This window comes from Tenrec ecaudatus, chromosome 15, assembly GCF_050624435.1.
Source record: "Tenrec ecaudatus isolate mTenEca1 chromosome 15, mTenEca1.hap1, whole genome shotgun sequence".
Taxonomy (NCBI): domain Eukaryota; kingdom Metazoa; phylum Chordata; class Mammalia; order Afrosoricida; family Tenrecidae; genus Tenrec; species Tenrec ecaudatus.
In genome coordinates this window covers 110411721-110439403 of record NC_134544.1, presented here as the reverse complement: position 1 = coordinate 110439403, position 27683 = coordinate 110411721, and the positions used below count along the sequence as shown (strand labels likewise).

General features: G+C 42.8%; 1 protein-coding gene and 3 pseudogenes across 1 annotated transcript in view; all 4 read right to left on the bottom strand.

Moving 5' to 3' along the window:
• Positions 1–706: 706 nt before the first annotated feature.
• Positions 707–27683, bottom strand: part of EBPL (EBP like) — a 47227-nt gene continuing 20250 nt past the window's right edge. Inside the window, exons 2-4 of the mRNA XM_075532939.1 lie at positions 27192–27261; positions 2987–3125; positions 707–1647 (exon numbers count right to left, since the gene is read on the bottom strand). Of these exons, the coding sequence (XP_075389054.1) occupies positions 1410–1647; positions 2987–3125; positions 27192–27261 (447 nt within the window). The 3' untranslated portion in view covers positions 707–1409. The remainder of the gene's footprint in view (positions 1648–2986; positions 3126–27191; positions 27262–27683) is intronic.
• On the bottom strand, positions 4361–5957 carry LOC142428047 (transcription elongation factor, mitochondrial-like; annotated as a pseudogene).
• Positions 18849–19297, bottom strand: LOC142427422 (large ribosomal subunit protein eL30 pseudogene; annotated as a pseudogene).
• LOC142428044 (protein lin-37 homolog pseudogene) lies at positions 21284–22020 on the bottom strand (annotated as a pseudogene).

The following is a 27683-nucleotide window of genomic DNA, read 5'->3' as shown; positions in this document are numbered from 1 at the left end:
TCGGTTTTCTGTCATATAAATTGTGCCTAGTGGTCCTCCTGCCCTTGTTCCCCCTGCGGTCATTAGTTACTTGACCTTTGCTAGGATTGGTGCTCAATTGCTAGCAGCCGCTATGCTCATTGGACAACACACACCTGGTGGCACTTCCGCCAGGCGCCTGGTATGCCTCATTAGCATGCGGACCGGTTTGAGCACAATCGCCCGCCATTTGGCAGGTGCGTGACTATTGGCTACCCCAGCTATGCCTTATTTCCATATGACGTAATGGTGCCCGCCCTTCGCTGGCTATTTAAGCCTCTGCTCTCAGCTCAATAAACGAGACTTGATCAGACTCCTGTCTTGTCTCTGTTTTCCGCGTCTCTTGCCCATCTTCATTCCCAATCCCTCTTTCAGGTACCCATGCTGTTGATGACCCGCGGGACGGGTCACGTACAGATGTGCTTTACACAATTTATGTATGTATGGGTTGTGGTAAGAGTTGTATGAGTCCCTAATAAAACGATTAAAAAAATTATCAAGGGTTCATGAGGAAGGGGGCGGCAGGGAGGGAAGGGGAAAAATGAGAAGCTGATACCAAGGGTTCAAGTAGAAAACAAATGTTTTGAGAATGATGACACAAATGTGCAAATGTGCTTGACAGAATGGATGGATGGATTGTGATGAGTTGTATGAGCTCCCAATAAAAATTTTAAATTATTTAAAAAAAAAAATCTGGATTGGTAAATCTGTAGAGACCAGAATTGGACCAATAGTGTCTTAGGGTTACAGCAAGGGAGGTTGAGGAGAATGGAGAAGTAATAATAATGAGGATGAACAAGAAGAACCTGTTCTAAAATTGATCGTGGTGATGGCTGCACAACTCTTTTGGGTATCTTAAAACGCCATGAATTGAAAGAACCAATGGCACTGAAGGTCAAGATGCACCAAGGCATTACTTAAAGCATGGCTCCAGCAACTGATAGACTACCAGCTGAAATGCTTCCACAAAGCAATGCAGTGCTCAAAAAAACTCCAAATTCACTGTCATCAAGTCTACTCCATCTCAGAATGACCCTAGGCAGTACGAGAAGCCAAAAAATTAAGGGGAGAACCGTTTGGTCAACTTACTGGAAGAGATCCAAATCTGTGCCCATTCCAAAAAAAAAGTGAGCAATGGAATATGGACAGCATTGCACAATGACATTAATATGACATGCAAGGAAGATTTTGATGAAGGCAATTAATCAAATATAATTTGATGGTTTGTAGTTTGGGATTGTTTTATGAAGTTTTGTTGTTTAATTTTACTATTTAAACAGCCTTTGCTCTTTAGGTCACAGAGCACTTGGGATTTATTATGTGTGATGTGAGATGAGCATCAAGATGAATATTTTTTTCATATGGAGAATAATGTTTATTATTTCATAAATTCACTGAAACTTTTTAGAAGGCGTTTCTCTTTGGTGCATTTTCTTGAGTTCCACCCATGAATGACACAGTAATAGTCCTGGCACCAAAACCCACACACCATTAAAAAATACCAGATATACCCAAAAGTAGAGCCAATTGCTGCTGTTCAGGTTGGGGCTTCCAATGAGCCAATCTGGAGAAAAGGTCATCCAACCGCCATATAATTCACACACGCACAGGGTGATCTGGATGAAATGCCTGTTGGAGAGTAAGACACACTAAATGAAACAGCCATCCTGGTGCAGCTTTCTATCAACACAATCTCATTCTAGAAAAACTCTGTGAAATTGGACCTCTAATGTTCCCGGTGCTGCACCTACTGGGACAGGTCAACCTCATCCAGGAAGACCCAAGGTTCCTTCTTTTTTTTTTTTTTTTGGGGGGGGGTGGTGGTGGCCTATTTCCTTTTTGTATTTTAAACATTTAAAAAGTCAGAACTACAAAGTAGGTGTTTCTCTTTAATTCCTATTTCTTCTCTGGGTCAATGAGTCATGAGTTGTGTGTACAGTGGGTTGGTTCTTCTTCACCAACATTTTACAGTAGATAAAAAAAAAAAGGCTCGACCCATCGTGTCTTTGGAGAAGCAATAATTACACTTTCTAAAAAAATTTACTTTGTGCCAAGTGCAAAATAAATTTTCTATTGTTATTTTTTTTTAAAAAGGTTGCAGACTCTATCTTTCTACTGTCTCACGCCCACTACAAGTTACCACTAAGTTGACTTCGACTCATGCAAGATGAACTATAGTGTTTTCAATAGCTTATTTCTAGGAATCGGAGCACCAGGCATTTTTTCCAAGGAATCTTTTGCTTAGCAAACACATTCTATGCACCATCCAAGGACTCCTTGGTGCTAAATTATCCAACATTGTTGTTTTGAAAAAGGAGCCCTGGTGCACAGTAGTTGACATGTCGGGCTGCTCATTGCAAGATCAGTAGTTCAAAAACATCAGTTGCTCTGTGGGAGAAAGATGAGGCTTTCTACTCCTTTAAATGCGTAGTCTCAGAAACCCACAGGGGCAATTGTATGAATTGGCATTGAAGCAATGGCAGTGAGTTTGGAGTTGGGTTAATTCTAAAGAGAGAGAGAGGAAATAAAGAACAAGAAATACTAAAGAGAAACCTGGTAATACAGTGTCTTAGCACTTGCTGCTATCTGAAAAGTTGGTGGCTTGAATCTAATCGCTGCTCTATGGGAGAAAGATGTGGTAGTCTGCTTCTATAAAAATCACACCTTTGTGGTTCATTCCTGAGTTTCGGTACCAAAAAAAAATTACACCTTTGAAAACCCCATGGGATATTTCTAGTCAGCAGCAATTGATGTGTTATTATTAAAAATCACATTTTGTATGAATTTTTTTAACAGTTGAAATTATCCTGGTGGCACCATGACTCATATTAAATACCAAACCATTTTTATTTCTACTCTATTTTTTATCTAACAAATACATGTGTTTATGACGTACTCCAAAGGTCACATAGGCATTGGGACAGTAAATGTTTTCCTCCCGTCAACGGGACAGGAAATGGACACTTACCGATAATATTTCTCTTTGACTATGGCATAAATCAGGAATAATGCCAGGAAGCCATCCAGAAAAACAGTCACAAGCTCCACAGCCACAATGTTTGGATCGAAATAGAGCCACCTTGCATCAGCTTTGCCATATTCTTTCCCTAAAAACAAAATATATTGTGTTACTTACCTGCCAATATTTTTTTGAGGTTCAGATTCACTTTATTGTGAATAGGATACAATTACCGATTAGCTGTCCATTCAGCAATTGATAGACAGTTTGTTTCCTCTCATTGACTGCAGTCCCCACGATGTACCATCGCCCGTCCCAGCAGGGGTTCCTGCTTCCATTCTTCCTTCCTCACCCTATTGGTCTTTGAGTAAATGCTGCCCTTTTCCTCTCAAATGATTGATGATTCTAAGAGGTGTGTGTCTCCTTAGTGATAGAATAAAAGGAGCCAAATACGAATGCCTGTCAGTATCCCATAAAGCTTTTCATACCCTGTAGATGTCCATAAATGACTTTTTATGACTTATAGCTCTTCCCAGAAATACGTGGAGCAATAATGTCTGGCATGAGCAACTGTTGGGAATCTATTTGCCAAAAGCAGAAAACAATGGTGGGGAGGGATTAGTTTTAGAGGAGGACTGATTTTCTTTTCATCAGACATACATAGTTGGGGATGCCTACAAGCACACCCAAGGTGGAGATGTTGACGCATGTACAGGGCAAAAGCCTCGAGTTAGATCAAACTCCTAAGGCGCGGAGGTGATGGAGAAGAGAGGAACTCCACTTTGTACACCTGCTTCTGAGAGAGCGGACCTTACAGGCGGGATGATAGCTGATCTGATGGCAAGACAGCAATCACGACACCCACAGCTGAATCATGTCATCCAGTATCTTACCCAGACCCAGCAGGAAAGCAAGAGTCGTGTGCTGAGAATAACAAAAGAAACGAAACCCACCACCACTGAGAGTCTAAGCCAACAGGCATCCACCCTACACGAGGCTACTTAGTTTGAAACTGCCAGGTGCTCCCTGGGAGAAAGATGAAGATCCTGCTCCCACACAGATTCATACCATGGGAACTCACAGTGGCAGGTCTAGTTTGTCTTTATGACGGCCATGGCCAGAAGAGTCACATTCCATAATTCACTGCATTGCAAGGGGCGAGAATAGTGCTTCTCGTTTTTGGCTGTTGGGCAAGCATTTCACCATTGCCCACTTAGACCTGAACGCCACAGAATCTCAAAGCCTAAATTCTGACTAAACATCTAAAATACACTCAAACTTGTTTTCTCACGCGTTAATCAGATGTTCAAAACCCATTTGTTTTACAGCTAAGAAGAAATACATATAAATCAATATAATGTGATACAAATTAACCTCAGAAAGTTAAGGCTCAGGGTCCAAAACTGCTAACATAGAAGGCAACAGCTTGAAGCAGGGAGTCATAGGGCTCTTCGACTCTGCTCTGTTCGGTAGAAGAAAACATCTGTCTGTACAGGACCACTCCAGCCAGGGGGAAGGATACTCGAGGCTCGGCCTTCAGTACAGACTCGCTTCACGAGTTCCTTCCTACTTGTCCTCGCGTCTCCGATCATTTGCTCAAAGTGCTTTCCGGCTCACGCTGAAACTGTGCTCCGGTTCACGCACAGCACCTGGTGCTGGCCATCTTGGGCAAATGTCTTATTTAACAAGGTATACAGCATGGCTTCCAGGATGTGAAAGTATCAGAGTATCGGGGACAGCGAGGAATTCTGAATTGGAAGTCCTTTATTTTCCAGAACATGGATGTTGGCTGCAGGCATCTTTGAAATGACAGAAGACATCTCTTCTAAGTAGCCCGCTGACAGGGTATGTTCCTTTTGTCATTTTGCAGCTTTCTTCTTGCTGCCAGTCCAGCAGTGTCATGTTCCAGTCAAGGTGGGCCCAGGCAATTCTTTGGGTACTGCCGGTGATCAGACCAGCTATCCCGCATCAAGCTACATCTGAAATGAGGCGTGCGGATGAAAGGAAAAAAAAAAAGAGACATGTACAAAGCATGGGATTGGGAGGACAACAGTCTGATGGACTGAAGTACCCAGTATATTCAAAGCTTGGTTTTTATACTCTTCTTACAAGGGAATGGTTACAAAACAAACATCAAAGAACTTAAAAAACATTCCTAAACTCCTATCTATGCAAATGTTACTTAACTAGTCACACTCTCGTAACATTTGAATAATAAAAGCACTAAGTTCTAAGACAAAGACAGGGATATGCAAGATTCAAAAGAATCTTAGAGGTTGTAAAAAACTGAGTTATCTCTAAATGTTTTTAGCAGCAAGGTCATAAAGAACTGAGTTATCTCACAGTGCTTTTGTCTGCAAAGACACAGAGGCACAGGGGACTAATTGGTCACCCATCAATAAACACCTTGGTCAGCCAAGGCCTCCTACAGGGTACCAAAAACAGTAGATACGATACTATTAATTAAGTCTCTCTCTTCCTATGTCTGGCTTGATGAGCTTTCCCAAGAGCCGGTTTTCCTGTAGTTTTCTTTTTGTCTGTCCAGTCTCTGGACAAAGAATGGAGTTACAAACTTGAACGGCGGTTTTATACTGGAACAAGGGCACCTTCATCAAACTCTCCAAATTCTGAAATGGCTCGAACTTCTCTCTGTACTCCACAATATTGATGGACTTTCTTCCACGAAGCTTCCAGTTCTTTATCAGATGCCGTGTTTGGCACGTGCAAAACGGAAGCCTGCTGCTCTGAAGAGAAGAGCTTGCCGATTGCACGTGCAGACGCCTTTGCCCTGTTGTCACCAAGGGCCACACTGGGAACACTTTCCTGAGGTGCAGATTTCCCAACAGCAGGAATTATGTAGGGCCTGGAAAAGGGATGACCGCACTGGAGCTGGAAAGCACCTCCACCTCACTCCCGCCAAGAGAAGTCCAAGGACGTACAGGTTCCCAGCTACATCAGGGAGCTCTGGCGCCCTTATCATTTCTTTCTTTTTTTTTTTTAACAAAACAAAACATTTTATTGGGGGCTCATACAACTCTTATCACAATCCATACAAACATCAATTGTGCAAAGCACATTTAGACATTCGTTATCCTCATCATTCTTAAAACATTTGCTCTCCATGTAAGCCCCTGGCATCAGCACCTAATTTTTACCCTCCCTCGCCGCTTTCCCCTCCCTTATGAACCCTTGATAATTTACAATTATTATTTTGTCATATCTTAAACTATCCGACATCTCCCTTCACCTATTTGTCTGTTATCCATCCCCCAGAGAAGAGGTTATATGTAGATTCCTGTAATCGGTTTCCGTTTTCTACCCCACCTTCTGTCCACTGTCCCGGTATCGCCACTCTCATCACTGGTCCTGAAAGGATCATCCATCCTGGATTCCCTGTGTTTCCAGTTCCTATCTGTACCAGTGTACATCCCCTGGTCTAGCCAGATTTGTAAGGTAGAATTAGGATCATGATAGTGGGGTGTGAGTGTGTGTGTGTGTGTGTGTGTGTGTGTGTAGAGGAAGCAATTAGGAACTAGAGGAAAGTTGTATGTTTCATTGTTGCTACACTGCACCCTGACTGGCTTATCTCCTCCCGCAACCCTTCCTTAAGGGGATGTCCAGTTGCCTACAGATGGGCTTTGGATATCCTACTCCACACTCCCCCTCATTCACAATGATATGATTTTTTTGTTCTTTAATGCCTGATACCTCATTGCTTCTACACCTCATAATTACACAGGCTGGTGTACTTCTTCCATGTGGGCTTTGTTGCTTCTCAGCTAGATGGCCACTTCTTTACCTTCAAGCCTTTAAAACCCCAGATGTTTTATCTTGTGATAGCTGGGCTCCATCAGCTTTCTTCACCACATTTGCTTATGCACCCACTTTGTCTTCAGCCATTGTGTTGGGAAGGTGAGCATCATGGAATGCCAATTTAATAGAACAAAGTATTCTTGCATTGAGGGAGTACTTGAGTGGCGGTCCAATGCCCATCTGCTGCCTTAATAGTAAACCTATTAATATATGCACATAAATCTATTTCCCTATCCTCATATATAAATATATTTACATATGCACATGCCTTTATTTAGTCCTCTATAAATGCCATTTGCCTCCTAGCTCTTTCCTCTCTTTCCTTTGACTTTCCTCTTGTCCCACTATCATGCTCAACCTTCATTTGGGTTTCAGTAATTCCTCTCAGTTACATTGCCCTTGATCAAGCCCTACCAGGTCTCCTACACCCTCCTCACCACCGATTTGGATCACTTGTTTTCCCCTTGTCCTTGGGTTTGCTAACACCACTTCCTTTCCCCTCCACATCCCCCTCTCCCACATCCCCCAGGCCAGAGCTGTCAGTCCCATTGTTTTCTCCTCCAGGTTGTTCATCCAGCCTATCTTATTTAGACAGACCTGCAGTGATAATAACATGCACAAAAACAAGACAGAGCAAAATAAAGCAACAAAAGAAAATAAAACAACAACAAAAAGCCAATGACAAACAAACAAACAACCCCACAACACAACAACAACAACAAAGAAATGTTTACAGTTAGTTCAAGGACTGTTTGTTGCCCTTTAGGAGTATTTTCTGGTAGAGTATGATGGGGTGCCAAGCCCTGGCCCCAAAGTCTATTTTTAGTATTCCTTGGGGACTTCATTGCTCTGTTCCCCTTGCTGTTCTGTTGCATGCCCTTAGTGTTTTGCCGGGGTGCGGTGAGAACCTGCCCATCATTTCTATGGCAATCAATAGAAATAAGCTTTTCTCCCCTAAGGAGGAGATGGAAAAAACCTGGCACTCTCTTCTGTTCTTCAGAATGTCTTATTGGAAGATGAAGAGAACCTAAAAGTAAGATGTATTTTCTACCTGACACAGTAATAATAATATCATGTTATATTTGTGAAATAGACTGTTTCCAAAGTATCCACCCCCATTTCCATGATAATTAGTGAGATTCTAAGTTATTTAACATTGTCTGATTTTACACGAACAATCTTTTATAATTTTCCTGATTTTTTTTCTCAGAAAAGTATAAATACTTTTATTCTAAGTGACCTGCTTTGCTTAGGACCCACCAGAGAGACTCTGCAAGTGAAAACCAACTGTTCACACTTCATCTAGTATCAAAGGGGCCGTTTTTCCTTATGTGCACATGCACACACATGGGGGGAAATAGGGGTGACCAGTTGGGTGTGCCGAGAACAATGGACTTTGACCACAGGATGCAAAACGCTTCAGAAACCAGACCTGTCAGACAGCTAAGTACAAAACTGCCTAAAACAGCAGGGCTGCTTTTCCCAGATGGGCTGCATACAACCTGACGAAGATGACGTGGGTTTGTTTCCCGTCAGTCATTTTGGAGCTATGGCCGAAGATGCTGCCTCTGGAAAACTGAGAGTGATGCTGAGGCAGACCAGGAGTCTGCCTGGGGCTGGGAAGCACAGGCTCACTGGGAGCCACCGCAGGCTCCTCACTGCCACTGTCAGAAAGCTCCTGTCTGGCTCCTCCAACAGCTTCCTGGAGAGGATTTCAGGATGGCTTCCGCTTGCCTCTGTCAGTGCAGTTCTGCAGCAAGCCCAGCAGCTGTCTCCCGTTGTACTGAATCAGGAACTTCTGGCATGTTCTAATTGTTCCTCCCACATGCAAAGTGTTTAAAAAAACAGGGGTAACGGAGCCCTTTGTTCTCCAAGTAGGTGATGAAGGGAAGAGCCGACCAGACCAGCTGGTAGAAGTCTTTCCGGCACCGGAGCAGCACCACTTCTGTGTAGGCGCTGAGGTATCTCACTGCAAAGCCGATGGAGCAGGCGGCTGCACCGAACGTCCCGTGCACCCGCGTGATGGTGTCCCGTACGAGGCCGTCCAGCATTCGGTCCTCCAGGCTCAGGCGGCAACGGGGGTCATCGGACACCAGTTCGCATAGCAGGTACCTATGCTTGAATCGCACCATGGCTCAATTTTCCTGATTAATGTATTATTATAAATCTTACTTCAAATTTTCATTGTAACATCTACTAAGTATAATTTAGATGCAGAAAAAATGTTATTGAAGAAATGCTTATAAGAAACACATGTGTATGAAAAATTGAGGAGAAATTGAGTGCTGAGGCGGCACTGGGGAAAGAGGGGGATATATAGCCTAGATTAATGATGAATCTAAACGGATAAAGGGGTGTCATTTTAGGCTGCAATGGGGACAAAAAAAATGGGGCTTTCTACTCCTATAAAGACTGACAGCCATGGAAACCCAAAAGGCAGTTCTACTAAGTCCTATAGAGTCACCATGAGTCGGAATTGACCCAATGGCAGTGAGTTATGGGGACCGAGGCTTCATCAACAAGAGTCACTACACAAAGCTTCTGTTGTGCTGATGCAGACCAAGCGCACCGTAGGTTAAGGCTCATCATCAGAGAGGTTTTTCCCAGAAAGTTATATGAGGTCAGAGCTTGACTAAGAGCCATCCATTAGTGAGGTCATTCTCTCTCTTTTTAATTTGTAAAAGTCATACATGTTGATTAGGCGGTCTCCAATGATCAGAGAAAGAAACCAAAGTCCCCATCTTGTCTCTCCTCATCACGACAGTTCTCATGCTATCTTGCTGATCTGCACGAAGGAAGCTCCAGTCTCACAATGGCCAGAGAAAGGATCATGAGAGGAGGGGCAAAGGTTTCTAATGGAAAGGCTACCTGCAAGGGGTCGGGGAGAAGTACATTTAGTAAGACAACACACCCGACACAAGCTGAGAGGAAAGGCTGTGAAGGGCCAGCAGCAAAGAGTAGGCGCAGCAGAACCTCACAGCGTGTCCTTACCCAACTGTCTGCGGAGCTCGCTGACAGCAAGACTAGCTAGAAAACAACGTGAAGTAAATGTTTCCCCCCTAACTTTAAATATTCATACAGTTGGAAAATGATCCAGGTGGTGCATCTAATATCTGAGAAAATATAATTTAGTAAAATGCCAATGACTTAGGAATGAAGGAATTAGTAGGTGCTCTGACACTTACATATAAGTGTGTGTATTCATCCCATTCATTCATTGTTTAGTTCAAGGAATCATTTTTGCACACAGTGGAGTCAACTGCAAGCAAGTCTGTAAACTCAACACCATGGGATAAGTGCTGCAGAAATGGTGACAGCACGGGGCACAGAGGCAGTGGCACTGAAGCGTTCCTAGGAGCCTTGGTAGCTCAGTGGTTAGGTGCTTGCCTGCTAACCAAAATGTCAGCAATTCGAACCCACCAGTTCGGTAAAGATTCCAAACCCACTGCCGTCAAGCAGATTCTGACTCATTGTTGAGGGCACTGAGTTGGTTCCCAATCAGAGCGACCCTGTGTACAACAGAAGGAAACATCATTACAATGGTTCTTGGTTGAGCCCAGTTTGCAGCACCTGTATCAATCAATCTTGTTAAAAGTCTTCTTCTTTTTCATTCAACTTTAACGAGCATGATAGTCTTCTCCAGGAGCGGGTCTCTCCTGATAACATGTCCTAAACACCTAAGATGAAGTCTCACCATCCTTGCCTCTAAGGAGCGTTTTGACACTACTTCTTCCAAAACACATGTGTTGGTTCTTTCGGCAGTCCATGGTACTTTCAATATGCTTCTCCAGCACCATAATCCGAATGCTTTGATTCTTCTCCAGTCTTCCTTCTTCAGAGTCAACATTCACGTGTATTTGAGGTAAGGAAAAATACCATGGCTTGGGTCAGGCACACCTTTCTCCTGAAAGTAACATCCTTGCCTTTCAACACTGTAAAGAGGTCTTGTACAGATTTACCCAATGCAGCACTTCGTTTGATTGCCGCTTTCCTGAATACCAATTGTGGATCCAAACAAGACGAAATCCTTGACAACGTCCATCTCTTCTCCTATTGGTACAGTTATTAAGATTTTGGTTTTCTTTACATCAACTCAGAGCCACCCTATCTATATAAGATTTCCGAAGCTGTAAATCTTTATGGAAGCAGGAAGCCTTAACTTTCTCCTGTGAATCAGCTAATGGTTTTGAACTCATGACTTGAGGTTTAGCAGTCCAATGTCTATCCAACAAGAAACCTTATGGGACAACTCTGCTCTGTCCTGTAAGGTAGCTATAAATATAAATCAGTAGCTTTGAATTAAAACAAGGGGTGTGGTATGTTAGTTACATAATTTCATGTCAACTTCATAAATAAGTGTAACAGTGAAGTCTAGCCTGCCAATCAGGTCTAAGTCTGATGATGCCTCCTTGTGGGCATGGCCTTCTCATAAGAATTCTGGGAATCTCCTTTCTTTCTCCCTGGAGGTTGAGAACTATCTCTCTGCTTTACCTTGTTGTTGACAAGCCACGTGGAGTCACGCTGAGACCCGAGCGCAGAGACCTGTGCCAGCCCTGTGATGCTTCCACTGACATTGCATCCACAGGACTGTTTGTCACTGACCTGTGTCTTCCAGCATTCTGCATCATTGCATTTGGCTGCATGAGTCTGAAGACAGATTTAGGGACTGGAATTGGACTTATGGACTTGGCTGAGATGTTTTCTTCATATACAATTACTCTTTGATATAAAAGGCCAGGAGCTAAGGGGAGCACAGCATGTCTGAAATGGTAATGATTTTATCAAAGCTGACAAAGTCAGTGGGTAGAGGGAGGGGGTATCCTGATCGTCTGATAAGTGGTGACCCTATCTTTGTTTAACATCTAAAGGCAATATGGAGTATTAAGAAGCCTGGTGATGAGGTTGCCATCATTGGTACCTAACATGGCTGAGGCAGAGGTCTGGTGGGGAAATAGAAAGTAAGGCCTCCAATAGGCTTCTATCACATACGTCATCCTTGTGCCATCAACTACAGTGCATGGAGACAGGTGTTGCTATTGTGGTGTGCCCTGGGGTCAGTTTCTACTCCTATCTACCCAATTGGACAGTGGACCACACTTGTCCTTTGACCTCCAGGGCTTGGCCAGCAACTGCCAAGCAACAAACAACTGATTTGCTCGTCAAAAAGTTACAGAATTTAAAAAACAAATCATTTTATTGGGGGCTCGTACAATTCTTATCACAATCCATACATACATCCATTGTGTCAAGCACATTTGTACATTTGTTGCCATCATCATTCTCAAAACATCTGCTTTCTACTTGAGCCCTTAATATCAGCTCCTTATTTTCCCGCCTCCCTCCCCTCTCCCCTCCCCCTCATGAATCCCTGATAGCTTATAAATTGTTATTATTTTGTACAGAATTACATTTAGCTCATCCTTGGAAACGGAAAGTAACCTGACTGTGCTCAGAAGCTTGGAACACCTCAATGGCTACTGACTGGAACCTGGGAGTTATTCAAGATGATACATGTTTTATCTTTAGAAGCACTAACTATAGCTGGCTCAGTTCTGTAGAAAAATGTCCCTATTGCTAATCGAGTCTCTTGGTGATGTACATAATTATCATGATCAACTGCTAACAGAAAGGTTGGAAGTTCAAGTCCACTCAAAGGAAGATCAGGGGAAAAAAAGGTTTGGTATTCTGTTTTCTGAATAATTGGCCATTGAAACCCTTTATGGAGCACACCATTCTTTTCCAACACACTGGAGTCCCCCATCGTGAGTCAGAGTCAAGCGGGCAGCTATTGATAACTACCCAGGGTGGAGATAGAATCTCAGCATCACAAACTATATGAGATAAACAATGCAGAATTTCTATGACATAGAAAATCCTCTGTTTTGTTTAAATGGCAAAGGAGCCTGCTGAGACACAGTACATGGTAGCTCCCCACTGCCACTGAATCAAATCTGACCACAGTGACCCAATCTAGGGTTTCTGAGACAATAAAAGTTTGAAATAGTTTTATTGGAATGTAATTCAATTATACAATTCAATAGTTCGATCATATTAAGAACAGTTGTGTGATCATTACCACAATCACTTTATTACATTCTCTTCTTCTTTGTACTTATTATTGTTGGCTCCCTGTGTTCATCTGGGTTGACTAGAGAAACAAATTCATGGACATGTATGTGTTTAAGAGCTTTATATACAAGCGCAATTGAATATTATGAAAAAATCCTAACCTGAGCCTTAGCTCCTCTAGCTTAGCATGCAGCTTCTATGTGAAATTAGCTGATGCCTCACTTACCTGGCTGCTTGTTTTAAGGCAAACCCTTTCACTAAAAAAGCAGCCTTGCTTCTTCACATATTGTAGTTATTTGGATGCATAATAGTTAGAAAGGTATTACTCTTATAAGACATATTTTTAAAAGTGCATCCAACTTGTACTTAATACTACAGTACTTCTTTCATAAAAGGCAGATTAAAACTGGCAATTGACAGCGAAGCCTGACATTTGTATATTTTGAAGTCTTTTCATAAATCTTAGAAATTAGTATATGGTTGTGGTTTGACTTTTAAGGTAAAAAGTTTATATCATTTGTATATTTCTGACTAGTGATCAATATAAAAATGTGAATTTTCCATATTGTATGGCGGTCATGATAAATTACAGAGTACAATCATTTTGCTGTTTTTAATTCTAAACATCTCAGTGACAGTGAGTTCATTGGTGAAGCAGCCTCTTTGTAATCACCCTCAATTTTCTTTGCAAAGTCCTAAGTTGATAGCTTAAAGTCAAAAGTGAAATTATAGTTAAGACTTGTAAAGAAATCCCTTCTCTTCCCCAAAGGGATACTGCAGTTCTATCACATCTCCACAATGACGATTAGAGCTTTTCTACTTAAAGGTTTATATACACTCATTTCCCAGTAAATGCAAACTTTAAGAAGAAAATTTAAGGCATGTTCATGTTCAAAATACTCATGGCAAACAATAATTTTGCATTCCTGTAAGAAAATTGGTTTATGCCGTTTAAAAAAAAGACAAGCTTTTTGTTAGAACGGGACTAAAAGGAAAGCTGAGCACGGGTTTTAATGAACAGGTCTTATTAGAGCTAATGGACTTCCAGGATGTTTAGACTGGAATGAGAGTAAAGGGGCAGGGTGAGGGGAGAGTGGAAGACAGTGGAGAGAATAGTCAAAAGAAAGAAAGGGGAGAGCGAAAGAGAGGAAGAGCCAGAGGGATGTATGGCCTCACAAGGTGAAGAAGTCAGAGAGCGACAACAAGGAAGCCCGTGTTAATAAACTTTGGGGACAGAAATAAATGATTATTTCTAAAAGCAACCCGCACTACCCCACCACCCCACCCCACCCCACCCTCCCGCTGTGGCACCAGTGGAACAGTGAAGAGTAGGGGGAAGGTTCCTGAGACCTCTTGAGAAAGCGAGGTGTCACATTCCACTCAGCGGGGATGGTGAAGGGGTTAGAGATACTGGCTGTGGCTGAGAACTGCTGGACCCTTTAGTCCTGACTTTAAAAAATATGGACTATGGGCCAAGGTATTTTTTCATCTGTGATTTCTTCCTGCTGGACGTGGGCAATGAACAACCTAAAATTGCCTGGTTTCAGCAGGGTCCGGCGATCTCGCTTTGGGGTTGGAATCCAGCCGCATGCAGCTCCAGGCAGGTCTGACTGGAGAAGACAAGTCAGCAAAGATTTTAAAAGCAGCGGAACAAACAGGGTCCGAAGCACATGATTATACATATCAAACTAAGATGTTCCATACGTGGTAGGAACCACGAGGCTCAAGATCTCAAAGAAGTTATTAACGTTCTTTTCTTTTAAAGACTTAACATTTGCAGGTCCTATAAACCAAGGCATATAAAATCCACTTTCTTCAAATTTTCTACAACTTACTGCCTAGCTTCAAGTTCAGCTTTACTATCCATCCTCTGGTACAACCAGACATTGTAAACCCCGACAACTAAAGTTCACCTTTCCACAACGTTCTACAACTTGCTGAATATCCTCAAGTTTAGCTTTGCTCTCTCATATTCTGGCCCAGCCAGACATTCTACTTTCAAGTTCCCTCTTTAATGAACACCATCCATTCAAACTTTCCCACTAGCTGCCATTGGAACATCACTTCTTGGTGCATATGATTTTTGGCAGCTAAAATAACATTTAAGACTGCCTGATTGGCACTTTTTCCCCCCAATAGGATTGGGCAGAAGAGTGGAGAACAGAGTATAGGGGTTGGGAACAATGGCTGAATAGGCAAGACAGTAGGGTTGATGCCTTTAAGACCTTGAACAAGTGTGTAGCTGCCATTGAGTTTGGTGATATGCAGAATCTGTGTATTGTAGTGAGAGTAAGTTGGCCTCAACAGGCCCACCTTGAGGAGTTTTGAGATTATAGAGTTAAGGCTTTTTAAGTGTCAGAGGGCAATAGGGTACTGAGGCATGTTGGGAAATTTCAAAGGGTTTTTTAACCTGATGTAAATAGGCTGATGATGCAAAGCAACCAAAGGATGAGTGACAGCCCACACACATGGGTTAACCTGAGTAGGTGGTAAAGGGAATCAGTGAAGGGTGTTGAAATTCTAAAGCTCTTTTAGGGGGTTAGTGAAGGCAGGCAGAGTATGTGGCACAGCTTGTAAGAAAACTAGTAAGTTTGGAGCTTGGGCGGGGTGGGTGGGTACTTCTGTCAATTGTACAGATATTCCTGTTCTGAATTTATTAAGACTGTCTCTGCCCAGTAAGGGGATGAAGAGATATGGAATCATTAGAAGCTGGTGTGAGAAACGTGCATAATACAGGCTATATCAAAGTTTCTGTGTAATGTGCGACTGTGATACTTTGACTCCCGGGAGAGGGGTGAGTGCTAAGAAATATATACTAAGTGTGAAGGTAATGTAGAATATGCAGAAGGGAAAGAAATGGGTTTACCTGAGATGGCAAGTTACCCTGGGCACGAGATGGGTGGTCTCTGTGGGTCTCAGACCCGGGACAGTTCTTCATTGCTGAGCCTCGGAGCCCTGACAACAAGGTGTCTTGAGCAGGTTGCTCCGGAGACATGATGGAAGAGATTATCCTTCCCACTTTCTGGCAGAAAAGGCCATCAGCGTCCTAGAGGCCCCTTTTGATTGCATTTTGAGCCTGGCTCTGGCAGAAAGCAGGGTCTGAGTGGCTTACCCACTTGTGGCCCAGTGTTAACCGTTGAAGGGTAACAGCCATCAACATTTTAAACTCTTTTCTCATTTTGGGAGCTAAATGTGAGATAAGATGTGTATGAGGTAATACAGTACTACCTAGTATGGAAGACTAACCTGATGAATTCATGGAAAGTCTTTGAGAGGCTATATAAACCCTGTGCTGACTTTTCTTTCAGGTTTTAGGCATGAATTCTTTTGCTTCTCCATAATGCCACTACCCAGACACTCTTCCTGTCTTTGGGAGACGGAGTAGTTATAAGACTAATATAAATATCTTGCCAGGTAAGAGTGAGTGAGATTTTAAACCTTCTGACATAAGTGTTTAAGTCAAAAGCAAAAGGTTTCAGGCATCTTCTCAGAACAAATAAATCATAAATTTGAGAGAGTATGCATTTTTGCCAGCCCCTCTGCTCCCAGGATTTCATGGAGAGGAAGGAGTGGGGCAGGGTTTGAGGATGGAATCTTAGGATTCAAAGAAGCTGCTTCTGTACAGTGAGCAGTTGAACACAAACTGGTGAGAGGCAGAGACGGTGGCAGCAGTAGGGGAGAGGTGTCAGACTGTGTGTGAGACGGCGCTGAAGGGAGGGAATCTGTGATGTATATGGAGGAATAAGGAGAGATACTAGTGTTGTGGGGGAGGGATGAGCTTCTGTGGAAGTTGAATGAGATAACAGGGCCGGGGCTATTGTATTACAGCATGTCGGCTTGGGCTTGAAGGTGGAGGGAGCAGATGAAGACAAGGAGCGAGAGAGCGGTCTGTAACAACGGATGAAGAGTTTCATAAGGAGGAGGGGGTGAAAGGGCACCAAAGACATTTGGGCAGCACCCACAGGCGTAGACACTGTGTATGGCTTGGCTGGTCTGAAGGATCAAAGGAACTTGTTCTGTCCGGAAGGGGAATTTTGTCTCGGGAGATAGGAGAGGGTATGAGTATGGAGGCTCCCAAGAGGATAACTTACTTCAGAGAGCACCCCTTTTAAACTGTTAACCTGGTATCCAGTGAAGGGAGAACTGGGGCTAGCAAAACGGTAAGGTGTCCCCTCCTGATTGCCCCCCAAGCCCAAAGGTAAGAGAGCCGTGAGACCTAGCATTTAGGACAAAGGTCCTTTAAGGCTGAGAAGAACAAATGACCCAGAGATAAAGCGCTTAAATATTCACACTCACCCAGCTTTTTTGTCGTTGGAAGATTTCTAACCCACAGTTGCAGAGGTCTCTATAAGTGGGTCCGGGAAAAGGCAGACAGGGAAGTGGCTTAAGAGAGGTTAATGCCCCAACAATCCTGATCATAAACACCTCTCCCAGTTTACGGCACCATTATGTTAGGATGGGAATTTTAAAAATTCAGAGTCAGAGCATGGGTTTTAATTAACAGGTTTTATGAGAGTTAATTACTTGCCAGGATAAGAAGACAGTGCAGAGAGAAGAGCTGAAAGTAAGAAAGGGGAAAGCCAGAGAGAAGAGGAGACAGAGGGACGTGCAGCCACACAAGATGAAGAAAGAACAAGAACAAATGAAATCTGGTAATAAACTTTTGGGGGAGATATACATTATTATGTCTAACTGAGAGCATTCATGCTAAAAAGCAGAAGATACCCTGCTGCACCTGAGTAATGTGCACACCCACACTGGAGTTTTGCATATCTGTAAAAATGGCTAAATAGTCCTCCTTAAAACTGTGCTTATCCTCCGGGTAGGCAAATAACCATTCCTGGTAACTGCATTTGCCTCGTAGTTTCTGGATCTTCAGACAGCTTCACAACTGGTTCTGTTTCTGCCTGGACATGTTTTAGTTGTCCTACAACTGTAGTTCTTTTGTCTCGCAAAGCATGCAGGCTATCATTGGAATAAAGATTTTTATGTACATCCATGGCAATGTCTACCATGTTGATATCACTAAGAAACCCAGTGTTCCTTATAATAATATTCTTTTTCACTATATCTCTCTTTTATGGAGGCAAACTCTAGCAGTACAAAGACTAGATGATGATGGAAAATATGTGCTCATAGTGTTTATAAATGCATCTGTGTATCTTCAATAAACAGTCTATGATAATTAAAAAAAAAGAAAATTATGATGGCAACCTATGTACAAAGGTGCTTGATACAGTGAACGGATGGATGGATTGTGATAAGAGCTGTTAGAGTCCCCAATAAAATTATTTTCTTTAAATGTGCTTATAGTTAAGTCATACTCCTCCATCTTGCCAAGGAAAAGGGAGGCAAAACTTGCAATAACACTCATTCACAAAGACAGAGCCATTCCTGCTAGAATAACACGTCATTAAACAAAGCAAAAAGAGCATGAAAATAGCAAATATACGGTAGTTACAAGCCAGCATTCATTGACACCCTCAAAGCAAGAGATCAAAATCCAATGTCCACCCATTCCATAACCCTGGGATAGCTCTCATGTACTTCTTATACTAGGGTGTTTCAGTCTTAAAACTAATGGAGTTTTTCAGTTCCTTAAATCTGCTATAGCTGAGTTTAAGGTGTCCTGTTTGCTTAGTGAGGTTTCCAAATTGGATCTGGTGTGGTTTATGAAAATGTTGTGTATTTCCAAAGGGCAGTCTTATGCCCCAGTTGTGTAAAGCACCTAGCCCGCATCACCAAAGACAAATAGAAACTAGGGTAAAAGTGTCCAATTAGGAACTTAATACAGGATGTATTCTCCCCTTGGGGATCTGTGTAAGTAATTTTAAGTGTTTTCTCCAATGATGGTTGCTCCCCCAGTCTACCCACCAACAGAAGGGTAAACCCCTTCTCTGCTACAGACATGCCCCCCACCCCTTGACTTTAATGTCTATTAGGGTTCATTAATGACTCTTTTTTTTTTTTAAACAAGCGCTCTCAGTTTTATTAAAGAAAAATATTGCAGGATTTATTTTTCACCAGTCTGTTCTGGCATGCTTCTAATGATATCAGAATCACCGGGGTCGATGATGGCCAGCGTGCACACCCTGTAGTACTTGCCGCACGCCATGCCCAACTCGATGTTGTGGCCACTGTAGTGATGGACACCGGTTTTGGCTAACATGGCGTAGTACTCGACTTCTGATTTCCTCAAGGCCGGGCAGTTGTTGGCCAGGATGACCAGTTTGGCTTTGCCTTGCCTGATCATCTTCAGCGTCTGTTTGTAGCCCAGCACGTACTTCCCACTTTTCATAACGAGTTGGAGCCTCGAGTTGATGGACTCCAGTGACTTTTTCGTCTTCTTTGCAGCCACCATCTTCCTGTCTTAGGTGCGGGACGGCCCCCAACCAAGAGCAGCCGCCAAGATGGCCGGGAAGGGAGAAAGGAAGGAAGACTCACCCATTAATGACTCTTATAGGGGTGTCTGTTGATTTGTGGTGACTATAGAACAATGTTATATGGTAGGACCTAATTGATCTTTCCCCTCTACTCACATCATGAGAAAATGGCTCCAGCTGAGGTGAGATCTCCTCTTTAAAAGTGGTTTTTAAGATGTAAAAATATATGGTTCCTGGGCACTAGGCAGGCACACTATCTTGTTGCTTGGGAGAATGGATTAGAAGATTCTATAACCTGAGGACAGAAGCCTGCCTCTGTCTTGGTGTTTATCCTAATAGCAGTGAATTCATATATTTGTCCTTTTGTGATTGACTAACTGTACCCAGTATAATGATTTCCAGATCCATCCATGTCATAAGGTGTTTCATGGCTTCATCACTGTTTTTTAGGGCTGTATAGTACATATTCCACTGTGTGTAGGTGTTAGGTAGCCAGAAGAGCTACTAAGAGGATTGTCTTCCCAATGCCTGCATAGGGGTACACCAAAGGGGTTGGAAAGAAATTAGACACCTAGGGAAAATCCAAACTGAGCATGCTCAGACACAAGCCCCCTAGGCCCAGGTGGGAGGTCCACCTGGGTGCACAGACTAGGCCCAGTCACATGACAGCACACAGGTGGGCCTAACTTCAGCTAGGCCAATGCCCTCAATCACACCTTCCCCAGCCAGTGAGGCAGGAGGGAATAAAAGCAGGGTGTGCCGCCCAGTATGCCCGCTGGGATTTCCTGGTTCGGGAGGTGTGGTTGTGTGCTCCTGTACCTATATTCTTCCCTCATAGTTTTGCCTTGTATTCTGTCCAGAAACAGCGTGTACTTTTTGAGGCTGTAATACCGGAAACTTCCCTTTTCCTCATAAAAATCCACTTGGATTACAACTGTGCTTCTGCCGCATGAATTCTTTCAGCACCACAAAGAGGCGTTCCAATTCCAAGAACCTAACATGTACCAGATTTCTTTATCCATTCCATTACTGATGAGCATTTGGGCTGTTTCCAGTTTCTTTCTATTGTGAACTGTGTTGCAGTGAACATGGGTGTGGATAGGTCTGTGCCATATTGCTTTACACAATAGTTCAACTGTTTGCAAACCAACCAGCAGTATTTAATTAAGTGTTCTAAGTTTTCCACACCCTCTTCACCATTTGCTGTTTTAAACTGGCTCATTATTATTTTGATATGCATCTCGCAGGTGACTAGTGATCGTGAGCTTTTTTTTTTTTTCATGTTTACCAGCCTTTTGAGCGTCATTTTCGGTGGTCTGTTCATGTCTTTTGCCCACCTTTGAATTGGTTTGTTTATCTTATTGAGGCTTTGTAGAATTCTATAGATTTCAGTAATGAGTCCCTTGCCCATTGTCATTGCTAAAGATTCGCCGCCGCCCCCCCCCCCCACAAAAAACTGGTGGGCTCGTTTTTTTTTTCTTGCAGAGAAGGATGATTTTTAAAAATCATTTTATTGGGGGCTCATACAGCTCTTATCACAATGCATACATACATCTATTGTGTCAAGCACATTTGTACATTTGTTGCCATCATCATTTTTTTTAATTTATAAAAATTTTAAATAAATCTTTTTATTGGGGATCATACAACTCTTATCACAATCCACACACACATTAATTGAGCAAAGCACCCTTATATATTCGCTGTACTCGTCATTCTCAAAGTTCGCTTTCCACTTGGGTTCCTGGCATCAGCTTGGTTTCCTTTTTTCCCCCTCCCCCTCCCTCCCTGCTCCCCCCTTCCCCCTTAATAGTTTATAAATAATTATTTTATGCCATCATCATTTGTAAGACATTTTCTTTCTACTTGAGCCTTTGTTATCAGCTCCTCATTTCCCCCCCTCCCTCTTGAACCCTCCCTTCCTTACTCATGAACCCTTGATAATTCATAAATTATTATTTTTTCATGTCTTACACTGACCGATGTCTCCCTTCACCCACTTTTCTATTGTCTGTCCCTCAGGGAATAGGTTATATGTAGATCATTGTGATCTGTTCCCCATTTTAAGGAGTGGGATTTTCATTGGGGTGGGAAGGCGGTGAAATATCACTGTCAATTGTACATCTCCCATAGGACCTTCATGCTTCCACCTCTGGCGAGTGTGTTTCCAGTGCTGCGTGTTGTAGTAGATGAGTGTGAAGGGCGAGGGTTCAGTGGGCTCGTCATCCGGGGTATCCTGGGTCTCAGGCTGCAGTGGGGAGGGAGTCTGAGTTCTGCAGGGATCTTGAGGAGCCATGAATGGGGCAGATTGTACACATCATGACTCTTGTTCTTAGTAACCTTGGACCCCTTCCTCATCCTCAGGTAGTGGGGGTAGCGGTGAGGTGGGTGAACCTTCTTGCTCTCATGTGGCGGGGCTGTTGTGCAGCCAGGCACAGCAGATGAGGTACATCAGGGTATTCTCACTGAACGGGGGCAAGTCCACGCTCGGGTCAAACAACTTGATCACTTATGCGCTGAATCGCTAAGGTCCTCCCTTGGCCAGCCCATCAATCATCTCTCTCCTCTTCTTGCTGCTGCTGGTGAGGGAAGCGGATGGCTTTTGCCAGTGGCTGCAATGGAGCAGTCCTTATTGTGGGTGTCTGCAGGTGTCTTCCCAGCTCCCTCCTCTAGTCACTCCCTGTTCATGTGGCTCCTCTCTGGGAGACACTGTAAAATCGCATCCAGTTGAGTCTGGGCCTTGGCCATCTCCAATTCTGATTTCTCTACTTTTACTTTCACTGGGCTTGGGGCTGACTAGCTAGGTCATATGAGCCGCAGTGCTCCTGGGGGGCACAAGTCAAGGCTGGGGGCTGGGGAGGCGAGCTCAAAGGTAGAGGTATTTCCAGGCATCAATCAGCAGTTCCTTTACTCTTCTGATAGTCTTTTGATATGCTTCAGCATTATTTTTAAGCAGGTCCCAGTCATCTATTTTGTCTTCCACTGTGTGCTTTTATTATAATTGGTAGTCCCTCACAGAGGGGATGGGGCAAACAACAACAGCACATGTCACACTGCCCCCTTACTGGAGCAGACTGAGACAGAGGACATTTCTGGGGTCACATGGTAGGGAAGCATCGCAGTCTGAACCCCCCCCCCCCCCAAAAAAAATGGAGCAAATCAAGAAGGGAGTATACTTGGATAAACAATCTGGAGGAGAAAGCAACAGGACCGACAGTTTGGGGTGGACATGGGGGGGGGAGGTTGTGTTAACAAACTCTGGGACAAGGGAACAACAAGGGGTCCAAAGTTGATGTGGGAGGCCTGGTAGGGCTTGATCAAGGGTAATGTGGCCGAGGGGAAGTGCTGAAACCCAAACGAAAGCTGAACATTATAGTGGGATACGAGGAAAGTAAAAGGAAATAGAGGAAACAACTAGGAGGTAAATGGCATCTGTGGAGGTCTAGATGCAAGTATGTACATAGTAAATATACTTATTTATCATGATGGGGGAATAGATCTATGTGCATATATTTATAGGTTTAGTATTAAGGTAGCAGATGGACATTGGACCTCCACTCAAGTACACCCTCAATGCAAGAACACTTTGCTCTATTAAACTGGCATTTCATGATGCTCATCTTCCCGACATGATCACTGAAGACAAATGTGTGCATAAGCAAATGTGGCAATAAAGCTGATGGTGCTTGGCTATCAAAAGATAAAGCATCTGGGGTCTTAAAGACTTGAAGGTAAGCAAGCGGCCATCTAGCTCAGAAGCAGCTAAGCCCACATGGAAAGCACACCAGCCTATGTGATCAGGAGGTGCCAAAGGGATCAGGTTTCAGGCATCAAATTACAAAATATATCATTGTGTGCTCACCTTCCCAATACGACAGCTGAAGACAAATCGGTGCATAGGCAAATGTGGTGGAGAAAGCTTATGGTGCCTGGCTATCAAAAGACATAGGGTCTTGGTTCTTAAAGGCTTGAAAGTAAAAAAGCAGCCATCTAGCTCAGAAGCAAGAAAGCCCACCAGCCTGTGTGATCATGAGGTGTCAAGGGGATCAGGTAACAGGCATCAAGGAACAAAAATATCATATCATTGTGAATGACGGGAAGTGCAGATAGGGGACCCAAAGCCCATCTGTGGGCAACTAGATATCCCCTTACAGAAGGGTCACAGGGAGGAGACAAGCAAGTCAGGGTGCAGTGTAGCAACGATGAAAAACAACTTTTCTCTAGTTCTTAGATGCTTCCTCACCCCCACTATCATGATCCCAATTCTACCTTACAAATCTGGCTAGACCAGATGATGTACACTGGTACAGACAGGAACCGGAAACACAGGGAATCCAGGACAGATGATCCCATCAGGACTAGTGGTGAGAGTGGTGATACCAGCAAGGTGGAGCAAAGGTGGGGCAGAAAGGGGGAACCAATTATATGGGTCTACATATAGCCTCCTCCCTGGGGGACGGACAACAGAAAAGTGGGTGAAGGGAGATGTTGGACAGTGTAAGGTATGACAAAATAATAATAATTTATAAATTATCAAGGGTTCGTGAGGGAGGCCAGATGGGGAGGGATGGGAAAAAAATGAGGAGCTGATACCAAGGGCTCAAGTAGAAAGCATATGTTTTGAGAATGATGATGGCAACAAATGTACAAATGCGCTTGACACAATGGATGTATGTATAGAGTGTGAAAAGCGTTGTACGAGCCCCCAATAAAATGATTAAATTAAACAAATTGGTAGTTCTTGTATATATCCTGCAATAGGGCCCTTAAGTTTGTCCCAGTTTTCTCACTGATGATCCTTATAACTCTGGAGTTTACATTTATGTCTCATTTAATCCATCTTGAGTCTGTTTTTGTACATGGAAAAAGATTTGGGTCTTGTTTCATTCTTCTGCAGACTTAAGTACAATTTTTCCAGAACCATTTGTCCCTGTCCCATTTAACAATTTTTGATCCTTTGTTGAAAGCCAGTCCCCTGTAGGTAGATGCAGTTATTTCTGGATTATCTATTTGTTCCATTGGTCTATGGATCTATCATTGTACCAGCCTGCTTTAACTAATGTAGCTGTGCAGAGACTGTAAATCTTTATAGATGCACATAGCCTCATCTTTCTCCCAAAGACTGGCTGGTGGGTTTGAACTGCCCACTTTTCAGCTAGCAGTCCACGGTTTATCTAATAGTGTCAATTAACTGAATGTTGAATGAATTTACCGCGGGTTCTGGGGCTGCCAAATGTTGAATGAATTATAGTGAACAAGAAGAGGAATGTTTGTAGGCTGCTTTTTATCATTATAGAACAAGAAGATTTTGGAAATTACCTGCAGGGCTATAGATATATGAGGGTAAGTCAAAAGTATTGCTAACAGATAGATGTTCTTTAAAAAATAGTTTTATTGGCACATATTTCATATATCATACAATTTAATCATTCAATCATATTAAGAATATTTGTGCAATCATCACCACAATCAATTTTTGAACATTTTCTTGTCATACAGATAGATGATCTTTGACAAAGGGCCAAAACACACTGAATGTGACAAGATAGTTTCTTTAAGAAACGGTCCTGGCAAAACTGGATATGCGCTTGCAGAAGAGTGAAACATACCTCACTCCACACACAAAAACAAAGTCAAGATGAATCAAAGACCTAAATATAAAAACTAGAACTACAAATATAACTAATTAAAAAGAGAGGCAAACTTAGGGTACCTGATATATCACATAAATATGTTGCCCAAAGCAACATCAAAATCAGACATGTATGTACATCAAAAGCTTTCACCAAGAGTAAAAAAGAGAGTAAACAAAAGGGGGAAAAACTTTTGGCACCAACATATTAGACAAGTGACTGATTTATAAAAATATAAAAAAACTCAACAAAATCAACAATCCAATTAAAATTGGACGGAGGATAGGCCAGTTTATCTAAGAAGACATTTAGGCAGCCAACAAGCAAATAGAGGGTAGATGACAGTTAACTTGGGCAAAGGGAAAGGTAGTATACGAAACACACACACACACACACTCGCAGCCACTCACTGAATCGATATCAACTCAGAGTGAAACTATAGGACAGGATAGAGCTGCTCCTGTGGGTTTCTGAGTCTGTAACTCTACAGGACCCAGAATGGCTGGTGGTTTCAAACTGCTGACTTTCTCATCAGCAGCCGAGTGTGTAACCTCAAGGATCCTCAAGGCAGTACACACAGTAAGACGGAAACTGGCAAGAAAGTATTAGAGCAGGGCTAGACATCGGGCAGGTGGAAGAGCTAAAGGCAACAGAGGCAAACATGTTCTGTACATATCTTACAATAGTGGCGATGGCTGAGTAGATGCCTAGGTAGACCCGCAGACCGAACAGGGTGTGGGAGGAAGATGGAGAGTATTCCCAGGAATAGACACAGACTTTCCAGAGGGCATTGTATGTGTGTGTTTACTTTTGTTACAAATATATCCATTAATGTGGTAGAGCAGTCAAGGGGAAGAGTTACTAAAACTGATATTTAACCAAACACCTGAGGGACTGAATCACTGGACTGGGGGTTCAGGACCATAGTCTTGCTGGGCGCCAAGGTCAATTGGCAGACTTGCCACAAAGACAATGCTCTACACACTATTTGAGTGAGCAGTGACCAGATCTTAAAAACTGGACAGCCATCTAAGGCGCAACTGTTGCTTTTCCCTATCCAGAGCAAAGAGTGACGAAAATCCAAAGACACACCAAAGTAGTCTGACAGATCATGCAAATATAACCCGGTGGTCAGGAGAACTAGGTGCTCTCCAGTTAATGATCCCAATGAAAAGGGACCTATTAGAAGGCCCTAGATAGAATGAAAGAAAAATATGGAACAAAACTCCAAGTCATAAAAACGTGTATGAAAAGAGGACCTGATGCAAAGGGCTTAAGTGGAGAGCAAATGCTTTGAAAATGATTAGGGCAAAGAATGTAGGATGTGCTTTATACAATTGATGTATGTATATGCGTGGATTGTGATAAGAGTTGTATGAGCCCCTAATAAAATGTTTTAAAAAAAGAAAACAATGAGGTCATTAAAACAGTAATTCTGGAATTTACAGCAAAAAAACAAACAAACGTGTATGAAATGCTGAATATAAAGCGGATTACCTGCTCGGTAAAGTCATCTAATTTGCAATCACACATTTTTTAAAGAGTGTACTGACTTAGATGGAAGATATATGAGAAACAATAGTTTCATATTTTGATATTTATATTTAATAAAGATTTCTAGAATTTTGTATAATTATTTCTACTTACCTTGACATACTTAAAATTAAAAGAAAAGGTTGATGTTAAAAGTGAGAAAAACACCCGGTTTAAAGGTTACATACTCTTCCCACTCCATTTACTAAAGACAGGTTTTTATATAAAAATCTTGAGACAAAATTCCCATACTATACACTTTTCCGACTAAGTGTGCGATCCCATGGTTTTTTGTACAGTTACACAGCAATCAACGCGATCTACTTTTAGAATAGTTTCATCATTCTTGAGCAAGCACTTCTCATTTTCTCCAATACCCTGTTCACCACTCCTTGCTTCACCAAGTCCCAGGCTACCAGAATTTCTGTGGGGTCAAGTTTGACATAAGGAGACCCTATGTGTGTCTCGAGAGAACTGTGTCCCCAGAGGTTTCAATGGCTGACTTTTTGGAAGTAGATCACCAGATCTTTTCTCCGAGGCACTGCTGGGCAGACCTAAACTTCCAATCATTTGGTTAGCAGCCCAGTACCTTCATTTGTCCATTGTTCACATTACCCAGAGGCTCCCCTTTACTCCGTGGCCATCACTAATCCGCTATCTCTAAAGATGTCCCTATTCTGGACATTTTTCATAAATAAAATTATACAGTAGGTGGGACAGATGGCAACACATGCTATTAATATCTTCAAACATCTTAGCTGACAAATATTTTAGATTACTTACACAACGAAGCAAGCAACCCATCTGAATCTGCAATGTTTCCTACAAGAGCCAAGTAGACAAAAGCTCCTTCCTAGAATGAAAAAAACAAAACCACATTCTTATGTAACATCAGTCAACGCAGCAACACTGCATTCTATGACATTATCCCCACACCCACGCCTGGCTCAAAGCCCTCGAAGCAAAGTAACCATACAACCTGTGGATGATGGCCTTGACAGAAGCTACCCTGTTTCCCCCAAAATAAGACACCCCCCCAGTAAGACGTACTTAGACTTTTGCCTCTCGCTGAAATACAAGGCATCCCCCGAAAATAAGACCTCCCCGAAAATAAGCCCCCCCCCAAAAGCTACCGTGACTCTGAACTCTGGATCATAGCGGAGGCCGCCTCCGCGCAGCTCACTGTTGGCTGCAGCGCAGCCAGGAAGTGCGAGGTCTCTTTTAATAAAGCAATAAACACCCTCCCCCACCCCGGCCGCCCCTGGCAGGCAGCCC